This window comes from Thunnus albacares, chromosome 16 (genome assembly GCF_914725855.1).
Source record: "Thunnus albacares chromosome 16, fThuAlb1.1, whole genome shotgun sequence".
Classification (NCBI taxonomy): domain Eukaryota; kingdom Metazoa; phylum Chordata; class Actinopteri; order Scombriformes; family Scombridae; genus Thunnus; species Thunnus albacares.
Window position 1 is genome coordinate 4,802,848 of NC_058121.1, and position 22,632 is coordinate 4,825,479.

Sequence of the window (22,632 nt, forward strand, 5' to 3'; positions counted from 1 at the left end):
AAACTTAAGAAGGCAAAATTCCCATCCCAAGTTCTTGTTTACTTTTACAGAGGAGCATCCTGACTTGAAACATCACAGATTGGCATGAAATGTGCACGGCCCAAGACAGGAAGGCTCTGCAGGGGTAATTAAAACTGCCCAGAAGATCATCAGAACCCATCTACCCAGCACCAGTGATATTGGTGAGGTGAGGAGCCTGCATAGAGCCCAAAGTATACTAAGAGACAACACCCACCCCAACCACAGCCTGTTCACCCTGCTGCCATCTGGCAAGAGATACAGAATTATCCGCTGTTGTACCAGACCACAGAGCAGCTTCTTTCCTCAGGCTGTGAGACTCCCCAATTCATCCTCTGCACTCCAATATAAAAATATAGTTCTATTTTTATGACTTATTATTTATTAATCCATTTATATCATTTCTGTTTTTGTGAGTAGCATTAAGGGACTACAAACTACATTTTGTCATACAATCTTGTGTTGTAAAATGATAAAAAATGAATCTTGAATCTTGAATTTCACCCTTTGCGGGTGCTTTGTGAATTACAAACTATCTTTCTTGTCTCATTTACTTTTTGTATTTTTGCTCACAATAGACTCAATAGTTTTGAGCAACTTTTTTGTCATTCATAACTTTCATTTCTATTTTTCTTCCCCCCTCCTTTTTCATTTTATTCTGATTGTTTTTTCCCTGTCTCCCTTATATATTTCTTTACTCATGCATACACACTCACACACAACCTTGTTACCATACACAACAGACTGCCGTGCTCCTTCCCTCATTACTTTTGTCAAATCTGTTTCAATTCATACTCAAACCCAACTTTGTTCGCTGTTTGTCATAATTTGCATATACTTAATGTACATGTTTTGTTCTGACATGTCAACCTTGTCATGTTGTGTTACATTCTGTAACACAAGTGCTGACAGATTAATTTTCCATTACTTGATCACACCTGTGTGTGCTCCGCTCTTTCAAACAGAAAGTCAATGGAATTCTGTTTGCATGACCAACACAATCACCAGCATCCAAAGTGATCACCAGTGAATGTATGTATATTAAGACATGGTTGAAATGAAAAAGTAGCAAGTAAGGCACTACATAGACCAAACATCTGCATAGCACATACTGAACAGTATCAGTGCCTCTTGCAGATAGTAGCTGCAGTAAAGCATGTGACAGCATGCAGTGAATGTGAGACTGAAGGTCTTTAAATAGACCACCACATCATTGAGATCTGATCAGTCCATAAGGTAATGTGAGCAAATTGTAAAGCTGTAAAAAACAAACAAAAAAAAAAAAAAACAGCATCAGTTCAAGGTTGGAAAGCCAATTACATCCATTTGAAAATTTGATAAATGGAGTAGGATTAATCAAAGGAGGAAACTGTTGACTCAGTCAAGCTGCTTTTTATAATTTCTATTTTTAGAGCTGTTTAACTTTTTGGAATAATACAATTTAATCAAATCAAATCGAGGGCAGAATGCAGGATTGATAATGCATCAGAGTTATTCCAATTGAGACGTCCGATTAAATCATCACACCCCTTTGAAACAGAATGGCATGACTCTCACTTGTCCTGGTTGATTTAGGTCATAAGTATACCAAGACATTCTGACCTTTCTTTCAGAATTCAACTGGTGAATGACCTATTTTGGAATAAAACTCCTCAGTTCTTCTTAATATGCCAATGTCATAATTCACGTCACAAGGCATGAGAGGACAGCAGACTTATTTAATAACATTTATTGTGAGCCAGGACTACTGCGTAAGTAGCCGCGGGGCAAACACATGTGCTGATAACCCGGCTTTGTTCACTTTCTGGGTACACATGGTCTGTTGATTTTTGACTGTGCCTAGCACAGAGCGGTCCATACAGGGCATACATGGGTCAGAATCCCACACAGCATCCCTATAGACCAGATAGATAAAGTCAAAGATGATCAAGTGCTTACTGTGCTTCCTGAGAGCTTGTCTTAGTTAGATTTCATGAATACACACACTTTCTAAACTGTTCCTTGACAGACAACAATTTAATGTGAAAAATATTTTGCCCAGCTCTGGTTCTCAGAGTCTCGTGGTCTCTGCAGCTGCGCATCATACTCGAAAAGGCCGAAGAACAAGATGACCTCTTGTCTCATTACTACAACTCCTGATGATTATGTTTAACTCATTGGAATGTTGACATTCAGATTCATTTTAATCATAAAAGTTGAAATGTGCCCCAATCAAACCGTAGCACACATTGATCACAAGTACACTGAAAATAACTGATTTTAGTATCCAGCTGTGATGTTACCTTGAACCAGTGTTTCCCCTATATTCAATCTGCATCCAACATTTTTTCTGAGAATCTATTAGTGCCATCTGGGCTGAAGGGATTTCCTTCTGTAGCCTATCTGACAAATTTGAAAATACACACACACACACAAAAATCAGAAAACTCATCATGCATGTTGCAGATAAATCAGCTTGTTGTCAAGCTAGCTACATGTGAGTGCATCTTGTATGCAGAAATTTTGTCTCCATTTCTTAGCCTGGCTCTAGAGATGTCTGTCAGTCAGACCACCATTTTGATGCAGACTAATTTATCTCTGTTAGTACTGGATGGACTGACATGAACAAATCTCATCTAACAAAATTTAAATTTGTCCAGTTCTTTGGTTTAAAATTAAATACCTGCAAAACTACTGACATCCTCATCAGTCTCAGCTATGCTTAATGTAACACGCTAAACTAAGATTTTGAACATGGTAAACATTATACCTACATGCATGTTAGCGTGCTCACTTTAGCATTGATCTCAAAGCACTATGTGCCTATATAGCCTCACAGAGCTGCTAGCATGCTGTAAAATCTTACACTGCTCAGAGAGCATAGCATTAGCAGCATGTTTAGCAGGGCAGCTAAGGATATAGAGTCAGTTTTGACTTCATTTTCTTTGATTTTTTTAAATATTGTACAAGTTATTTTGTTGTGATGTCACCCTTTTTGAGAAGGCTTTAGCTACTTCCCACTGAAAATAGTTGGCAACACTAGTAGATCACCCACGTTTTAGAAGTGCTTCGAGTCCTATACACATATACTGTAGTTAGTCTGTCTGTCTTGGGAGAGGGATCCCTCTGTTGTTCTTCCTGAGGTTTCTTCCATTTTTTTTTCTCCCCCTTAAAGGGTTTTTCTAGGGAGTTTTTCTTTATTCAAATCAAGATTCTAAGGATAGAGGATGTGGTATTGCTGTAAAGACTGTAAAGCCCCCTGAGGCAAATTTGTGATTTGTGATATTGGGCTATACAAATAAAATTGACTTGACTTGACTTACTGCATCTTTTCATTAGACTCTCTCTGCCTGGTAATCTTTTAAACTTTATGTCTCCAGTTTGTAACGCAAGCTTTCTGTCAAGCCCAAAGATATTATACAGCTGTTTTCATAGTAGTAATACCCATGACTACTAAAGTGACATTTATGTGTAAAATCGGTTCCCCTTTAAGTAGCTGTTGAGCAATGTTGCATAATGTGACACTGCCGAGTGATGAATCGAAATGTCAAATCATTCTCCTGAGGCCAAACGTGTGCGCTAACAGTTAAGTCATCCAGAAAAGAAAGAAATGTAATTTTCCAAAAGTTATTAAAGGAGAAATTCCATAAACGGCCAGTGAATCACAAGCATTATGGGTTGGAGCAATTAAATGGGGACAAAAGATTTTGAGATTCAACACTAGATAATAATGGTGAAATACAAAAACAAAATGAAAAGTTAATGAAATAGCAGCCAAATAGATAGATAGCCTCATCTTGTTGAGAGTTGAAACAACTTTGAGAATAGAAGCTATTTCCTTCGTCTGACAGCTTCCTCTGGCGTCCTGTGACTGAATAAATGAATCTATGAATATGCAAATAGTAACCTAATGCAACATGTATGAAAGAAAAATTAGCAACAAACTGACACTTCACACAGTTTCATATTCAGGCCTGTGGCTGTTATCTAGAGGAGAAAATTAGTAAAACCTGATGCTAAATGCCATCATCATCATTTTTTACTAAAAATATTTAGTGTCTGTACCTTCACCAGTGGTTATGTTCTCAGGTTTGGTAGTTTATAGGCTAATTAAAATTAAGATTTTGAAAGATTTTTTATAAATGTTCATTATTCATTATGATTCCTCCATCAGTCTTACATACTATACTTTTGTTTTTGATGTGTGTTACTCAAAGTGGTCCTACACTGTTTCCCTCAATCCTCCCCATACGTTTTCTTTTTATGACTTGAAGTTTATCATTTGATTTGATGATTTGATTTGGGAATTGATTGAGAGCATACATTAAAGTTAATCAATTTTATACTAAAAAAAAGTATTTATTCAATCACAGACAGAAAAATTGCCCACATTGGGATACCATACCATTGGTTGCCGTCGCTAAACTAAAGACTGAAGTTTAACAAAAATAAACTTCAGTCTGCAGAGGTCCGTCAAGCGTGTGATTGGTTGTAGGTCTATCCAATTATGTCTAGAGGCATTTTGGTCTGCACCCATTGAAATCGAAAATGGAGGTTCCAGACTAACATGCATTTGTAAATTAGTCTGGTGATGCCAGGCTAGATTTTACTCATGAAGTCTAGATATATTAAACAGTGCTGTTACTGGATTCCATTCAGTGTGAGAGCAAGTATACAATAGACAGTTAAGTGGTACTTCACAAAGCAGTCTGGCATTGCTGATTTTACAACTGAAAGTATTACGGTACCTGATATGCCAAAGTCAAAGATGGCTAGATTAACAGTCATGAGCTCCGGAGGCTTCAACTTGGTCTTGCGTTTGATGGTCATATAAATGACATAGCCATTCCCTGTTGCAGACATGATTCCTGTAGGAGAGAGTGAGAGGGGGGTTTGAGGTTGTTGAAATACCATTTGCACTTGTGAGTCACAATTGTTATACATAAATTTGAATACATTGTGGATACTTGACGTGAGTCGTTGAAGTCTAAATGACAAAGCAAGAGCAAAGCAAACTCTTGATTAACTCTATCATGGTTTTACTGGATCGCCAATGAGAAGCTCTCAGAATTTTATTCAGATGCATAGTTGATTTTGTTGGAGTCATACAAATTTGAAGTGATACTATTCAAGCAGTATGTAATTATGTAGAGGAATGCTGCTCAGAGGTCAGAGAACAATGCTGGTAAGCTACAGAAACAGGTTTATTTAAGCAAGTGGCCAATTAAACAAAAATAACCTGCTTTCAAGTGCAGCAAGTGTAGATAAATTGTAGGTTGTAAAATCACCATGATGAAAAGGTACACTTCTAATCATACCGTAAATAATGCTTACCATGACCCAATAAGCACAAAAATAGACTAAAACGGTACAGGTGGCCTGTAGGCACAGATGCATTTAACCAAGTAGCTAATTAGAGAGGAAATACCTGCTATTCTGTAAACCATAGATCATAAATCTGCACATTCATAATTTCTTTAAAGGGCTTATTGTACAAAGTTACTGTGAGGCAATTTAGACAAAAACAATAAAAACACACAGGGAGACTGTAAAGTATTCTTTAAATGCCTCTATTAAAAACTTGTTATGGTGAAAAGATTAAGGAGATATACAAGAAAAAAAGTGCAGCAATCAGGCTATCATAGATGTCTTGTCTGAAAGCAAAAAAGCAGGATTAAGTGCAGAAAAAAAGAGGCGGATAAAGGACAGAACAATTCATACAGGAAGCGTACTATCGATGCAGTAAACCCAATATTATGAACTTCCTCCATCCCATACAGTGCCATATGAGAGAAAAAGTAAGGGAGGGGGCTGAATAGATTATTATTACCAAATATTAACATCAATGGTGCAAAATAACCACCCAAAAGGTATTTTATTAACAACAAAGACATCATTTTTAAGCTAGTCTCCAGCTGATTAAAATTACCCTTATTACTCTGATTCCTACAAGATACAACTAATATGCTAAAAAAAAAAAATCAATTTGAGTCTGATAGTGGGGTTCTGTCACCAGACCGGTGCATTACCTACACTAAGGTCCAAAAGTCTGACACCACTTTCCCATTCATCCGGCCAGTGACTCCTCACATTTCTGAAAACATCAGAGCAAATTTCCCAACAGGCATTATTTGGATAAACTGACGACATATTGGGAATCTAAATGATTACTTTCTTGCCTGAAAAAAATATTAAAACTTAATAAAGTGACATATTAACAGTCCTAGAGTGAAAATTACATTTTAACAGCTAACAGTTTAGCCTGGTTCAAAATCTCAGCCATCGCTGCCGGTTTGTGTGAACTGCATTCTGGGATACTCGGCTCTCTCAAGTCCACACAGTCAGCTCCCGATGCATCATCAATAAAATGGCCAGTGCAAGTACACATCCAGGCATTTGGTCTGTACTTTGCTGGATGTGGACTTTGAATTGGAACAGTACTCGGGCTGTGACAGATAATGCAAGTACACAAGAACACAAGTACAGACAAGAATGCAGATTAAAGGCCTACTGTCAGCTGTAGAGTCACACAAATGTCATTTTTGAATCCATAAATGTGGTACATTGCATTGTGAGACTGCTAGCAGAAATTAGTACCATGGACATTACTGTTTCATTTCATTTCATAAGTTTTGAGCGCACTATGGCTAAATTTATACACTCTGAATTCACAGTCAGATAAAATGGTGGGCAGTAAATATTGTACTCAATATAGTAAATAGGCGGCACAGCCCAAGTAAATAGATGGACCCAAACCTGTACTGAACCTGACTGGTCCTGCCAAATTTGAGAGTGTGACCAGGCTTTACTATTTCATCCATTACTGACCGTTAGCTTGCTAGGCTATTGCAACAAATTGGCTATGCTCAATCTCTGTCTATTTCTCACTAAATTTTGCAAATTTACCCCTAAAACGTGGACATAGACAGTTAGCAAAGTCAGAGAGAGGGAAGATAGAAATATCTCAGTAATTTACATTTAAAAATACCAAACCTGAACCCCAGAGCCAAAGCTTTACCCGTCAGGTAACAGAGCTGTACATGTTGGCTATGTGTCTGCCATTTCACGCACGGCAGGTAAAGTAGCATATAGTGGGTTATCAGAGCTTTTCTGCCTGCTGTTAAGCTATAAAGCTGCACAGAGTTATAGAGCTGGGTAAAAATTCTCAGTGGGATGTGTCAAGTTCAAGTAACCCCTTTAACATTACATATGCACTACTGCAGTTGTTTGATTCATAGTTAATATAACATATATTCACTGCTGGAGCTCAGCTTAGAACAATGTCTCATTATTATGTCACATTTCTCTGATATTAGGTGTTTAGATGTTAAAAGATTTCTGCAGTTGCAGATTCAAAGCGGCAGTGTTGGGCAGTAACGCTAACGCTATAATCCCTTACAGTAATATCATTGCTTTTTTCAGGGTGAGTAGTGTAAGGGATTACAATTTAAAATTCAGTAAGTGTATCACAGTTACTAATTCCAGTAACGCTCTGGAGGAGAACTGCAACTTGTGGTAATGCCAAGGTTGTGTTGTAGCTTAGCTGGCTTGCTAACGTTAACGTCGTACAGCAGAGGTCGGGATGTCAGTGCTGTGTGTAGTCACTTAGGCTATGCTAACACTAGCTGTGGGATGGTCAGTAAACTGTTTCCTGCCTGCTTGTTAAACCACAAACGTTTCCATTTCTAATGTTACATGTGTTAAATAGAAAAGATGCAGTGCATGGGTGTGGAGGATTTTGAGCTGTTACAAGGCAACTTTGACGGAGCTGAAGGACGGAGCTGAAGTAACTAAACTAAATTAACGAGTAATGTAACGCGTTACTTTTGCTGCTGAGTAATAAGTAATGTAATTACTTGTACAATGAGTAATATGTAATCAGTAATAAATTACAATTTACAAGTAACTTGCCCAACACTGTAAAGCAGCATGTTCCAAGTCAGACAGTGATAACTACTCCTCCCAACCTAGCAGTATTAATTATCATATTTGTAGTCTGTGTTGTCATTTGGCTGTGTGAAATGTGATGCCAGAAGCCTATACTTTTTGTGTCATTTTCCTGATTCAGACATGTCATTAAATGCTCAACTAACTAAAATTCCAATGTGCAATCATGTTTTATTCAACTAAAGAACATTACTAAGATCATTCAGGTCTTTGACGTCACAGACCTGGAGAGGATGATTGGCACTTTAATCTTCTCCAGGCTTCATTGCTGTTATATCTTTACTCTGGTCTTAGCAGGAGGTATGACCTGAATACAGGGCTTGGCTGGTGCAGAGCAAATTTATTTATTTATTATTTGCTGGTTTCTACATCTTCTACATCTAGCTTTAGTTTTTAAAGCTGCTTGAGATCCTCTGGTTAGCATTTAACAAATCTCACTTTGTCATTCAGGTAAATGGGATCTTCCTACTGAGGATCTCGTACACACAAGTTTGTTTGTTTTTTTTAATTTTAGTTCTTTTAACCATCTGTTAGAGTTATCTTTGTTTTAATAATGTAAAGCACTTGAACATTAAAAGGTTTAAAATAAAGTTTCTTAATTATTACTATTATCAGACTCAGTTGTAAATAATCTTAATAATCTTGTCTTAAAATCTACCAATGATTGAGGCTTCAAGTCAACCAAAGTTAATTAATTGCAGTAATTAACCCTAATTTAATGCTATTTTCACCCACACTGCCAATTCTGCCTATCAGACAAGTATTCATTTGGTGAGTAAATTGTTGCAGCTGTTCTGCAGTGCACCATTATTTCTGTGGCTAACTTAAAAGTATAAAAGTTGGTTTGTATTTGATAATTTGCCTCACAGTAAGCAGCATTTAAAATGTGTTTGGACAGGATTCTACTACACGTTTTTGCAGATAAAACATACAGTATATGCATGAACATGGAGATTTTAGGATAGTCTCACAATAGAAAAGCAGATATTTTCTGTCTAATTAGCTACTTCAGATGTTGACATACTGCATCATCATAAGAAAATGTTGCCATCAAATTCTTTGGCTGTAATTTCTTTTCATCCTGCACTACATATTATAAGACATATTATCAACCACAATGAAGAAGCAGAATCATATTTTAAATGCCCGACAAACCCATGTTGAACTCACAGGTGATTTTAACGTCCCCCTCCACAAAAACATGAGTTTCACTTATTGTTACTTCACTTGGATGTTTGAGCTTCACTGTGCAGAATGATGTATGTGTAGAGTTTGACACTAGAAGGCTGTTTTCACAGTCACATGCTGAAGACGGAAAGTTTATCAAAAATCTATTTAAGGCGTGTATCCTACGAGCAGGATTTGTGACATCATAACTTCCCCAACTGCGGCTACAGGAGAGCGATGTAACAGCTTCCTTGACTTTTTCAGAGCCAAAGTCAACAACATCCGCTCTTTGATGTCCAGCTCTTCCTCTCTTCCTCTGTCTCCCCCTGTTATCGACCATCTGCCTGGGAGCTCGCTGTCTGTACTTCATTTTACTGGCGTCAGGGAGAGCCACATCGAGGAAATCCTCATGAAGATGAAACTCTGTACTTGTGCCCTGGACCCCGTTCCCACAGCTCCGCTCAAATCATACATCCCCATTCCCAGCCCCCTGATCACCCAAACTGTCAACCTCTTCCTTCAAACTGGTAGTGTTCCATCTGCCCTCAAGGTCGCAGTCATCCACCCCCACCTGAAGAAGCCCACCCTGGACTCAGAGGTTCTTGCCAACTACAGACCTATATTCAACCTCCCTTTCCTGTCCAAGGTGTTGGAGAGGGTGGTTGTTTCTGAGCTTTAGGACCATCTTAAACACAGCACACAGCACTGAAACAGCTCTGTTCAGGGTTGTGAATGACCCGCTGATGGCAGCTGATGAAGGGTCCCCCTCCTCTACTGATTCTTCTTGACCTGAGCACTACATTTGACACTGTGGATCATACTATCATAGAGCACCTCCACACCACCACTGGACTGTCATCAAAAGCTGAGCATAAAAGCTGCCCCAAGCATTTCTACAGCCATGTAACACCTCAGCATCTGTCTTGAGGAGATAAAGGCCTGGATGAACACACATTTCCTCCAATTAAACAGCAGCAAAACTGAAGCTCTCATTGTCTGTACTCCACATCAGATTCAGTCATCAGCCATACCTCATCTCATCTCTGATGGCCACCTCAGTCATTAATTTAGGTGTTAGGTTTGAGCCTCAGCTGACTTTTGATGGCCATATAAGTAAGGGTGCACAATAATATTGGCACATCATCATCATCAGCTGATAAATGCTTTAAAATGAAATATGGGGATTGGTCCAAAATTAAAATTTCTGCCGCTACGAACATTTCAGCTGATATGACAGCAGCTGTGTGAAGTGGAGCTTGCGGAAGAAGCACCAGGACCCTCAGATCTGTCAGCAGCTTGCTCCTCCGGGTCCCCAGTAATAACCTCCACACCATGGGGGGCTCTGCTGCACCACGCTTGTGGAAGGGCCTTCCTAACCATCTGAGGGCAGCGCAGACCCTAGACTCTTTCTATTTAGGAAAGCTTTTTCATCTTAACTCATTACTATTTTCTTTATGTGGTGTGTTCTATGTTATATGTACGGTAGCACTTTGAGTTTCACTATGAATGAAAAGTGTGGTACAAATTAAATGTATTATCATCACTGTTATTGTTATTATTAGAAGACCTGTGGGCATGTACAGACTAAAACTATTTCATATCAAAAGAAGCCAAGTGTAAATGCAACCAAGAAGCAATAAAGATAATTGAAATCTGAGACACATTCTAGCCAGATGTTGAAAAGGTGTAAATGCCTCTGTGCTCCAATAAACATACAGAAACTTTACTCTGTCCTTAGTAGTCTGTCATAACAGCAGCTGATGTCATGCTGAAATTATCTGCTGTTTTTTGTTATCTGCTGTCTCAGTAGAGCAGCAGGCAGAAAGCAGCTCCAGTGATTTCAACATAACATTGATTTTAACGTAACATGTTGCTGTAATGTTTATCTGATCCCTGATCAGCTGAACATTCTGTGTGGGTGACAGAGCCGAGTGAGTCACTTGTAGTTAATCAGTACAAGTAAGTTTATGGACAGTTGTTAGCTACCTTGTTAACTGATAAATTATGCAAGTTATAGTAATTCCAGTGGTTTTGGCAGTTACCAAATAGCTACAGGTGTATTACCACCAAACTGTGGTCTGGAGGACCCTAATTTGCATGTAGCTTGGGAAAACCAAGATAGATCTGTGATATAGCTAACAGAGACATACCTACTGTGTGTGGCGAAGGGTAAATGAAAGTGTATTTAATCGCATCTGGATTTTATCAGGATGCACAACATTTGAAATTAAGTTTAAATGGTGCCTTTGACTGTCACTGGGCAAGAGAAAATACACCATAATGATTTTTATTAGAAGATGGAGTCTGGAGACATCATCTAATTCAAGCATAGCTTCAACCTGGGCAGAGGTTTCACTGAAAGAGCCTTTAATCTTTTATTTCAGCTAAGTTTGCAGGATAACCTCTCTGGATCTCTTGTCTATGAAACTACTGAATGCAGTTGTGATGTGTGAAATAGCTCTCCAACATTAAAATCAAAATCATCTTCACAGTATCTACAAACCATGGTGAAAAGGTGAACTGATGTTTGTTTAATCTCATAAAAAATGTTAAATTACTCCAAATGAATTCCTTTTCAAAAGACAAACAAACCTAGAGGTACAGCAGCTTTTCTTGTTCTGTGACTACTGAACTGCTGTGAATGAAACATGACAAGGAAAAGCTTGAGGCAGGACCATTAACATCAGGCTGTCAACACCCATAGGCAGCGACATATTCATGCCATCAAATCATCACTAAACAGGACTGAAATATAAAAATAAATATAAATAAAAGGCCTTGACATTTCCAGTGCACCGCAGACTTAATCGTCTCATTTAAAGGTGCATTATATAAGATTTGGTCAGAATTTTAGTTTAAAATTCAAAAATTCAAAAACATTCAAAAATTACCTAAATTATCAACAGAATATGAAGAAATAACAGTTTTGACATTATGCCAAAGATGTCTATGTATTGTGTTGCAGAGATATCTACTGAAGTTAGCATGCTAACCAGCTAGCCCAGGCCTGTCCTGTCTCACAATATCACTTTGTACCTCGAGAGGTGATAGTGACTCACTGTAGCGTCCAGTCTGTCCTTGAGCCACCCTGAGCCACCACAGCAGCAATGGTGGAGATTTTGAGCCAGGCTGAAAGCTGCTGTAAGTTTCACTGTTAATATGTCACTTTATAAGTTTTAATATTTATTCAAGTGACAAAGTAACCATTTAGATTCCCAATATGTGGTCGGTTTATCCAAAAACGAAACGAAATTTGTGCCGATGTTGTGAGAAGATACTGCTGCTGCAACCACATTTCAGTCAAAATGTGTTGCCTAAACTTTATAATGCAGTAAAGGCTAAACTGGTGGAGGACTTGAGTAATGCAAAATTCATTGCTTTAACAAAAGATGGGTGGAAATCCCATGCAACAGAGAGCTTCATCACAATCACAGTGCACTTCATTACTGACAACTGGGTAATGGCAAACCCCTGTCTCCAGATACATGCTGTCTATGAAAGTCACCCAAGTGACCATTTTTCAGAAATACTACAGGGAGCTGTAGCAGAGTGGAAAATTGACAGACCAAACACCACCCACGTCACCACCCATGACAAAGGACAATGCCAAGTGCATGGTGAATGCGGCTGAAGCAGCCAGATTTTCACCAAACAATAGATGTTTTGCACGCACTATTAACCTGGCATCACAGAAGGGGATGGGTGTTAACCAGATGTCCCAGCTTTTGGGCAGAGTGAGAAAAGTGGTCACTTTTTTCCATGGCAGCACTACTGCTGCAGCAGGGTTAGGTTCAGGATGTCCCCACCAGGTGGAACTCAAGCCATGACCTGCTTGAGCACTACTTTGACAAGCAGGCTGCTGTTTTCTCAGAATTAACAAACAGGAGTATTAAGAGGAACATTAAGGACATTGTTACTCTGTCTGATGAAGATGTAAAAATAGCTGAGGACATGGTTCAGGCTCTCAAACCACTTAAAACAATGAAAACTCTGTTGAGCACTGAACAGCTGCCAACAGTTTCAGTGATAATGCCACTGAAACACTTAATCCTAGAATCCATGAAGCAGAGTGACTCAGATTCAGCAGCTGTGAAAGATGTCGAATCTGCCATTTCATGACCTCAACAACAGATACCCCGACTCTGACTCAACACTTATTAGTTTCTTCATGAGAGCAATGCTCTTGACCCATGTTTTAAATCTTATCCCTTTCTGAATAAGACCACTCAAGGCAAGATCTTCAACAGCCTGACTGACAATATTCTGTATGACCATCCCCCACAAGCATGTGTTAAACAGTTTCTAAACTGAATTGATTTAATAAAATCAATGTAATCAATACAGTTCAGTTTCAAGGCCCTGAGACCTGTAAAGCATCGTAGTAACAATAAGCACTGTACAAATCAGTTTTATTTTTAATTGAATTTCAGCATTTAACTATAACTAAACAGATGACAATAGATTAAACCATCAGAAATGTACATCACAATGTTTTTGGTAGTTTTATTAATGTCTTGTTTTCCTGGATTTGTATATTTACCAGATATTTTAATTGCAATAATATCTAATGGTAACATTATATTGTTGTTTTGTGGACTTGTCCTTGTTAGGCCCAGGTCTCAGAGACAGAGGAAGTCAGTCAGAAATGGCATCCAGCAGTGGTGATCCTCCAGCCAAAAAGCAACAATCAACCAGCTGTTTGGAAACTTATTTCCAGTGGAACAGACATCATCACCCAGGTCTCCGTGTCAAGTGGTGGAAAAGGAGGTGCAGTGTTACAAGTAAGTGCAGAGCCTCCCAGTGGAGTCAAATCCACTTACATGGTGGCAGGACAATGTGAACCAGTTTCCCCATCTAGCCATGTTGGCTAAACGCTACCTTGGAGCACCAGTAACATCTGTCTCCAGTGAGAGGGTTTTCTGATTTCTTTCACTGCAGGGGAGATTGTCACAGCACAGAGAGCAAACCTCCAACCTAAGAATGTGGACATGATGGTGTTCTATGTTCCCATACATCAAGCATTTCCACAAACATGTGTGGCTAACTGAATGCACCAACCACCCTTTATTTCTGACTGGTCTTCCGTCAAGTTTTATTTTTGTTTACTTAGTTAATTTATGTGAAGTAAATTTATAAAGTTAATCTACCTTCATAGTGTCTTGATATTCCAAATTGTAGTTGATTTAATAAAACAGAAATAGAAACAGATTTTCCCCCCCTGTTTTTTCTTATTCATCCCCACCCCTAACCTCAAGGTCTGAACAAGGTCTGAACCGAACCGTGGATTTGGAGTATTGTCCTCTTCTGATCTATTTAACCCTACGTATTTTGTTTTTAACTCTGTATCTCAATATGGAATATGGAAACCTTGATGATTTTCGAGGCTTAAATAAAGGTTTGAATGAATGAATGAGAGAAAGCGAAGTAGTGAAGGAGAAAAATATGACAGCATAGTTATGAACCCCTATCTGATCCCCATTCTGCATCCACAATGTTCACATCAGAGCACATCTAATGGCAAGATAATTTCCATGACAATAAAATGGATTTTCATGGCCTATTGTGTGTTCTCTTGGCTTCAACATTAAAGAAAGTTAATTTACTGTTCACAACAATGACACAAGAATGTAGCAGAGCGAAAGACAGATGTGTGACATGTTCAGTGTGCTTTGAAGTCTCTTTGAGTACAATGAACACATGACGTCTAATCTGGACTGACACAGTGAATCCTGAGAGGGTTTGCCTCATTCTCAAGTGTAAACAACTCGAGAGTAAAATTGTACTTTGGAAATATGTTGACTGACTTTATGCTACTTTGTATGCAATATGTAACAGCAAGGACATGCTAAAGTGGCTCAAACAGCTGTTCCTATTTGACTAGAGTGCCCCTCTAGACCAAATTAATAAATATCAATATCACTATTACACCAAATAAAATGCTGTTGCTGAGACAATAACATCAAATGACTGGGAAATGAAAACTGTTGCAAACTCTGTTAACACAACATTAACAGAGCAGTGGGTCTCCTTATGTGTCTGACAGATAAACGGTACAGAAGGATCCAGAGTAGACTTATACACTGCGCCATCTTTACAGTGCCCCTGGGTTACCAAAAAGTCACTCGTGTGGAAAAAAAAAAGATTCTGTCGGCACTGGTTGCCATCTGCTTGTCACACCACACTTAATGCTAGTTTAACCAGCATGTAGTTCAGTCCTAAAATTGGAAGTTAGTTATTGTGACTGGCCTGCTTAGCAACAGTGGCTGTGACACACAACTCATGGATGCAATTAAGGCAGTTGAAGGAGCAGAATGAAGCACCTTTTGACAGCAAGAACTTCAGAGCTTTAAACTACTACTAGTACCTCGAACTGGGTTTATTTGACTGACTGAAGTGACTCACTGTGGCATATAAGGAAATGTTGTGAAGCTAACACATTAGCCATGACTACTTTATAAAGAAATGTTGTAAAACAAACACGATAGCCCTACTTATAAGGGATTGTTGTAAAGCTCACACATTAGCCATATCAACTTCACAAGGAAATGTAAAAAAAAGAAATTCTGCTGCTTTAAAATTGTAATCAGTGTTCAAAATGTGTGGGTAATTTCCAGTAGTGAGGTGTTGAAGTGGGTTGAAGAAATCAGTCAACTGCGTGCGTAACACTATTAGGTTAAAACCACTATCTCTGACGTTGCTTTAGCGTCAAATATTTCAATAAGGAAAAACAAATTTCCTCCCAGCATACTGCTGATGTTTTGAGAGTCAACTGTAAAACGTGCTGAATTTTCTGCTCTACTGAATGTCAACGTCTACTGTGACAAGGCAGGAATTTGGAGTATTTGGGTCACTATTTCACGCTATAACAAAATTAAGTTCCCTTTTCTTTTCTTATATAGGCCCACATAGTGCAGGTGTAAATGCTGGCTTACTAATAAGGTCCAACTTCCACAAACTTCAGAAATTTGTTTTCAGAACATGAACATTCAAAATTGTAGAGGGCCTGCCTCTTGGGGTTACAGGGGTTGCCTTCTCATGATTTAATACACACAAACATCCAGAATTTCTTATTACTTTCTATGCAAATGACTTAAAAGTTTGTTAAATGTAAGTCACAAAGTAGCTGCTTTTGAATGCAAATGAGAACACCAGACAGTCATAAAAAATTAATGAAATCAAATGAACACTTTAGTCTTGAAGACATTTATGAAGACTGTATTGGAGTCGACAGTGTCGTGTAGCCTGGAGTCAGTTATGTACTCCTGTAGTTGACAAGGTCACACAGCAAAAGTGTACTTTGGTGTAATCAGAAATTTGAATGAAGACTATGACCAGACAAAATTAACAGAAAAGGTTTAAGAAGGTACTTGATGACTTCTCAAGTCGTCAAACCTGTTAATAAAAATATAATTTGTGTTTTCCTCAGGTCTCTGATTGTTTACTTCAAGGATTCTGCTTATTATGTCATGTTCCTCCTCCTCCTAACAGAGCTGTCCTGTAGTTCTCAGTATCACCACCACAAATCATCCTCAAGTGATTTCTCAGTAATTATAGAGGCAGTTTTAGAGATGAGCCTGAAGAACTCAACAGTTCCTCTTCCTGGCCCTGTCTTACATGTGTCATATTTGACTGCAACAATTATGCTAACAAGGCCTTTTAAAGGGAAGCTGGTTGATTCTGGGGTATTTTTCTGTGCAAATCAGCTTGGTCATGCATGAGCACATGTGTGGGATTCAATATGTGCACAGCTGTGACTATGTTATGTGATAAATGTCAATTTCCTGCCATTTACTACCAGTTTTTATTTGTTTGTTTTTTTACCAAATCAAAGATGTTTGGTGTAATGAATGTAATAACCTTATACACAATGTTATTCTGCATTAGAAAGCACCAAAACCTACATTTATTGTTGTTAAATGTTGCAGAACATTACTTAAGGAAAAGCCAAAAGATACCATGATCTTGATCTGTTCTACTGTATATTGCACATACATGCCCTTTTTCAACATGGACATCACCGTGCCACAATCAGACACTAAGCAGCTCAGCAGCAGAGGGGAGAAAACTTTGTTTTCTTTCGACACATTTTCCTAAAAATAAATAAATAAAAATAAGTCCTAGCCCAGGGTTAACAATGGTTAACCTTCAGTCATAAACCTACTACCCTGTCAGCTGCTTCCCATTCTGCCCGTTTGATCAGCACAAACACCCTTTTCACTGCTGAATAAACCTGATTCATTCCAATTATTTATGAGGGCACGAAGTAAAATGGCAAATTAAATTAATAAATAACACAACAAACTGACTGTGCGTCTCCTCATCTCCGTGAACTCATATGATGCATTGCAACAGCAACCACATAATAGCAAATAGAGGCTCTTGGCCAAGTTTAGGCTGTTGGAGTGTTCCCACATGAGGCCATGTGGGAAAATTCATCTTAAAAATGGAAAACCATGCGAGGAATCTGAATTGATAGAAAATGAATTGCATATCAAAAGCATATCATGCTGCCTCCTCCTCAGTCAATCTGTTTGTCTCCTCATATCTTATGGAGCTGCCGTATTATATTACAGCTTTTAGTATCAGATATTGTATTAGGAGAGCCTAAAGCTTGACACTTTATAATGGAAACAGCAGTGGTTATCAGCTGATCCTCTATGAACATCAATCACATTCACCTCCTGGTATAAGCCACTTTGTTCAACTTGTCCTGTTTGCACAGCTGCTTAGTGTTAGGGAAGCTTCTCGCCTCTGCCCCAACATGGGATTGTCTGGAGATGTGTTTAGCTGCATGTCACACTGGCTTATCAGGAGGATGGGTAAGCTTGATTTTCTGTTGATGTTTCAAACAACAGAACAAAATGTTTCTGGTTTGGACATGTATGAACAAGGAGGTATTCCCCTGTCCCATGTCCGCATTCTTAATGAGGATAATTTCAAGGCTTGCATGAGGTGTAAAAAAGTTTGTTGCATAAGTGTGAGGAATAAGATAGATTTACACATTTATATTAATCATATGTATCGTCAGAGGAGGAAGTCAATCAGAAACAAATACATCCCATGCATCTACATTTTTCTCAGTGGCAATTTGAATTTTTAAAAAGTTTATTCTATTTATGTTAACTTCTTTGGTAATTGAAATTGAAAAACTGGAGCAGGAAGGAATTTCTGCTGCTGGGACAAGAGGTACAGTACATGACAGAAAACATATCAGAAGGAGAATTTAGATGCATGGAAAGTGACTGCAAACAAAACCATTGCCACCTTTTTTATTGTTGCTAGCAAAAGTGTTATTAATCAAATGCACAAATCAAATGCAAATAGTGAACTCAAACTACTCTAGTCTGCATATGAAATACATTAGATTCAGCTAATGTATTAAATGATTGTGACCAATGATATATTGTACAAGCACTCCAGAACATGTGTGCTCAGCTGTGTTTCTGTCCTGCAGACAGACTCTTATGCAACTTATCAAATTTAAGAGTATAAGTCTAAGAGATAAATAGTCCATAATTTCACTTTTAGCTGTTTGATAAATATGAACCCAGGATAGTAATGAATACATTTGGAATAGGCCTTTTTCACTGAAGACATTTTGACATGTCACAGTAGGAAAGGCACATGTGTAAATGAGAAAATGAATGATGGCTAAATTCCATTTAGCCGCTTCACTCTCTGAGTCTTGGTATTGCACACGCTGGCTCACTGTCACGCTGTCATGTTTTACTGGAACACTTGCCCTAATGCAATGAGCCATTTGCATCCTGTTTTGTTGATGATTATAACTGTCTCCTCATATAAGTGTAAAATTAATTCAATTGTACTCCTGAAACTCGGGAATAAAAGCTGTCATCAAATTTCTTTTGACTTGAAAATGCCCTCAAATTTAAGAGATCTCCAGAGGTCTCTCACGTCGTTTAAGATCTGGATCTGTGCAAAGGTTGACAAATCTGCCGACCAACACCTCTAACTAGGTTGAGCTGAATACTCGGATGAAACCAGTATCCATTACAGATAACATACTTTTTACTAGGATGACTATCATCCGAGTAAAATGTGTCAATATCCGGATTTGTGATCAAGGAAAATCGTCACTGGTTAGCTGTGTCTATGTCGTTCTGTGATAGGCCAGCCACACACAGAGCTCCTCCCCTACACACAGCCTACACAAAGTTCACTGCTGCTGCACCACACAACACAATCTTGCCATCATCACAGCCACTCTGTCCACAGGGATTAACAGCTCACGACTCTCACTGCTTCAACCCTTATCCATTTCAGGCTTATCTGAGTATGGATACAGATAACTTAGTTGGTTGAACAGTTACAGATACAGATACTCACTCACCCTTACCTCTAACACTCACTAAATATCAAGTTACATCTTATTTGTTCAAGCGTACACAAACAGAAATTGTGGTTTTACAGGAAGTTGCATACTGGAACTAGCTACTGTAAGAACTTAAAAGCTTGGTTCTGCTTCATATTTAGCTTACAGATAAATAAAAAGATAATTAAAAGATATGGATCATATATCATAATTGACATGAATGCAAGTATGTGCATTTCCCCAAATGTCAATTGCTTTAAATTGGTTAAAGGTAGAGTCAGTCATTCTGGAGAAAGATTGATAATATTTAAACCAAACACCCAAACAAATACACACCTCCCTTCGTACTCCCCCCCAATTCATGGACGTGCATTGCCCTGGCAGAAATATAGCGGAATCCAGAGCGATGCATCAGCGTCACTTCTGTTCCTCTCAATTTTTGTCATGAGCGGGACATAGTCCATCCACACTGTCTGTCTCTCTGTGGCCTCCGCACTTCTCACTGGACCTGCGTTCAGCGTCTCTGTCCACAGAAGCAGCCGTCTGTCAGCTGCAGCTCCTGGAGAGCTGAGAGGACAGCAGCAAGACAAACTGCCTTCATCAGGCTGACTGACAGCAGAAATGTACTGAACCAGAATAGTTTGCATGTTGGCTCCATGTCAACCTCTCCAGAAGATCTTCAACCTGAGTCTACAGTTGGGGTGGGTCCCGGCTCTGTGGAAAACATCTTTTATTGTACCGGTACCAAAAATAAAATGTCCGGCTAAACTAAACGACTACAGACTGGTGGCCCTTACGTCGCACATCATGAAAACCCTGGAGCGTCTGCTTCTACGCCTACTGAGGTTTGAGGTCAAAGACAAACCCGATCCCCTGCAGTTTGCATACAAAGAACACATTGAAGTGGATGATGCTGTCATTTACATGCTCCACTGTGCCCTCGCTCATCTGGAGGAATCAGGCACTTATGTAAGAATCATGTTCTTTGATTTTTCAAGTACATTCAACTCCATCCAACCCATCATACTCAAAGACAAGCTCAGAGAGATGAGAGTGGATCCCTCCTTTGTTTCCTGGATCACTGATTACCTGACAGAAAGGCCACAGTTTCTCAGGTTGGGGACAGTAATGAGCAGCACGGATGCTCCACAGGGGACTGTACTGGCTCCATTCCTGTTCACATTGTATACCTCGGACTTCAGATATGACTCTAAGTCCTGCCGCATCGAGAATTGAGATTGTATCAGGAATGGACAGGAATCTGAATACAGGTATCTAATAACAGCCTTCAGTGACTGGAGTCGAAAAAAACCGCCTTCAACTGAACACCTCAAAAACAAAGGAGATGATCATGGATTTCCGCAGGAGCCAGTGAAAATCTGTGGGGTGGACATTGAAGTGGTACACACCTATAAATGTCTGGGGGTCCTTGTGGATGACCAGCTGGACTGGTTCTGCCTGTTCTTCCTGTGGACACTGAGGTCCTTTGATGTGCGTGTGGAAATGATAACCATGTTCTACCACACGGTGGTGGCCAGTGCACTCTTTCTTGCTGCAGTGTGCTGGGGACGCAGCCTTACAGACAAGCTGGTCAAAAAAGCGGGCTCAGTGCTGGGCAGGTGATTAGACCCTCTAAGATCTGCGGTGGAGAGAGGCACACTGAACAAACTGAAAGCTATAACGGACAATAGCAAACACCCTCTCCACAGCCTCCTGGAGCGACAGAGGAGTAGCTGCAGCAGTCGGGTATCAATAAAGTAATATCTATCTATCTATCTATTTATGAGAGGAAATCAACAGTGTTTGTATTTATTGATTGACTAATATGGTTAATAAGTTGAAAACACATATACAGCAGGATATTTGAGTGATTTAAACAGCTGCCTGCTCAGATTATGCTTCATTAACACAACAGAGACAGACTCAGAGCATAAAAAAGTGCATTTGGTCTCCGTGAGGCTGTCTTGGATTCAGTGTGGATTGATACATTTAATAAAACAAAAGCTTATCTGTTCCATGAGAAAACGCTTTCTATATGAATTATGTCCTCACACAGACAGCTGCTCTGATCACTTCCCCCTCTCCTGTGCACAAGCACGAATGCCCCCAGTTGCTGATTGGCTAGAATAGTGTTGTCTGGCTCGCTCCAAGCCACTGTGTTTACATGCCCATTTACAGAGCCAGTGCTGTGTATGAACACCAGATTTTTCAGCACACACACAGAAGGGACAACTAGCGGACCATGAGGACATATTCCCTGAATTTGACAAAAAAATTATGGGATTAGAATCGCTGACTCTACCTTTAAGAGAAGCCTGACATACAGAGACAGAGGCAAGCACACACACTTCAAGATATGTTTTGAATTGGTTTTGATGAAAAATATTATTTGAAAATTTATATTTTCAGAATAGATTTAGCCCACCATTTTGCAGTCAATGCTTTGTTGTAAGCTCTAAAGGCAAAGTTAAGAAGTTATACCACTTCACTGTTCATTACACATGCTACAGAAAATATCATAGAGATCACACATATGAAATCAACAAAAAATGTAATTATACATGCTTTTGCATAATAGTGTACCACTGAGAAAACCTAAGCATTCTTTTCAATGAACAATGGGCCAGGTGGGTACAGGGTATGGGATTAAATTTGTGTCATAATAATTGAACATAATCTCCCAAGAATCAAAAAACAAAATTGAATTGAAAGTGAATAAAAAATAAACTAAAACCAAACAATAACCTCAAAGGCAAAACGTACAATTAACTATACACGAGTGCTACATTCGATTACAATATTCTCACTTTTCTTTCACTTATAAAAACTGAAAAATTCAGCAGCAAAACTGAAAAAAGTGACGGCAAAAAAGAAATCCCAATCAGTAAAAGAAAACTGAGAATATTGAAACCAAAGGTAGCACTCCTGTCTAGTTTTATTTTAAGTTTTCTTTGGTTTCAATTTATTTTTATTCACTTTCAATGTATTAATTTAATCATTCTTAAGTGATTTGTTCAATTATTATGACACAAATTTATTCCCATAAAAGGGTAATGCTTTGTATCTCATTGGTTGTTCCTCTCATACATGTCATTAATCATGTCCTTACAATTCCCTGTAAGCAGGAGTGAGAGGCTTGATAAATGTGTCGTATTCTTTCCTTTCAGCAAAGATTTTACTTCTGAATT

At 38.8% G+C, this 22,632-nt stretch overlaps 1 protein-coding gene across 4 annotated transcripts in view; it reads right to left on the minus strand.

The window, feature by feature from the left end:
- Positions 1-22,632, minus strand: part of opn5 (opsin 5) — a 68,340-nt gene that overhangs the window by 20,966 nt on the left and 24,742 nt on the right. Inside the window, exons 1-3 of one of the 4 annotated variants that reach the window (XM_044377495.1) lie at positions 6,237-6,534; positions 6,027-6,091; positions 4,746-4,865 (exon numbers count right to left, since the gene is read on the minus strand). In XM_044377495.1, the coding sequence (XP_044233430.1) occupies positions 4,746-4,865; positions 6,027-6,091; positions 6,237-6,385 (334 nt within the window). In that variant the 5' untranslated portion in view covers positions 6,386-6,534. Of the gene's footprint in view, positions 1-4,745; positions 4,866-6,026; positions 6,092-6,236; positions 6,535-6,990; positions 7,084-22,632 lie in introns of those variants that run through there. The other 3 variants (XM_044377497.1, XM_044377498.1, XM_044377496.1) reach the window with 3 other exon arrangements.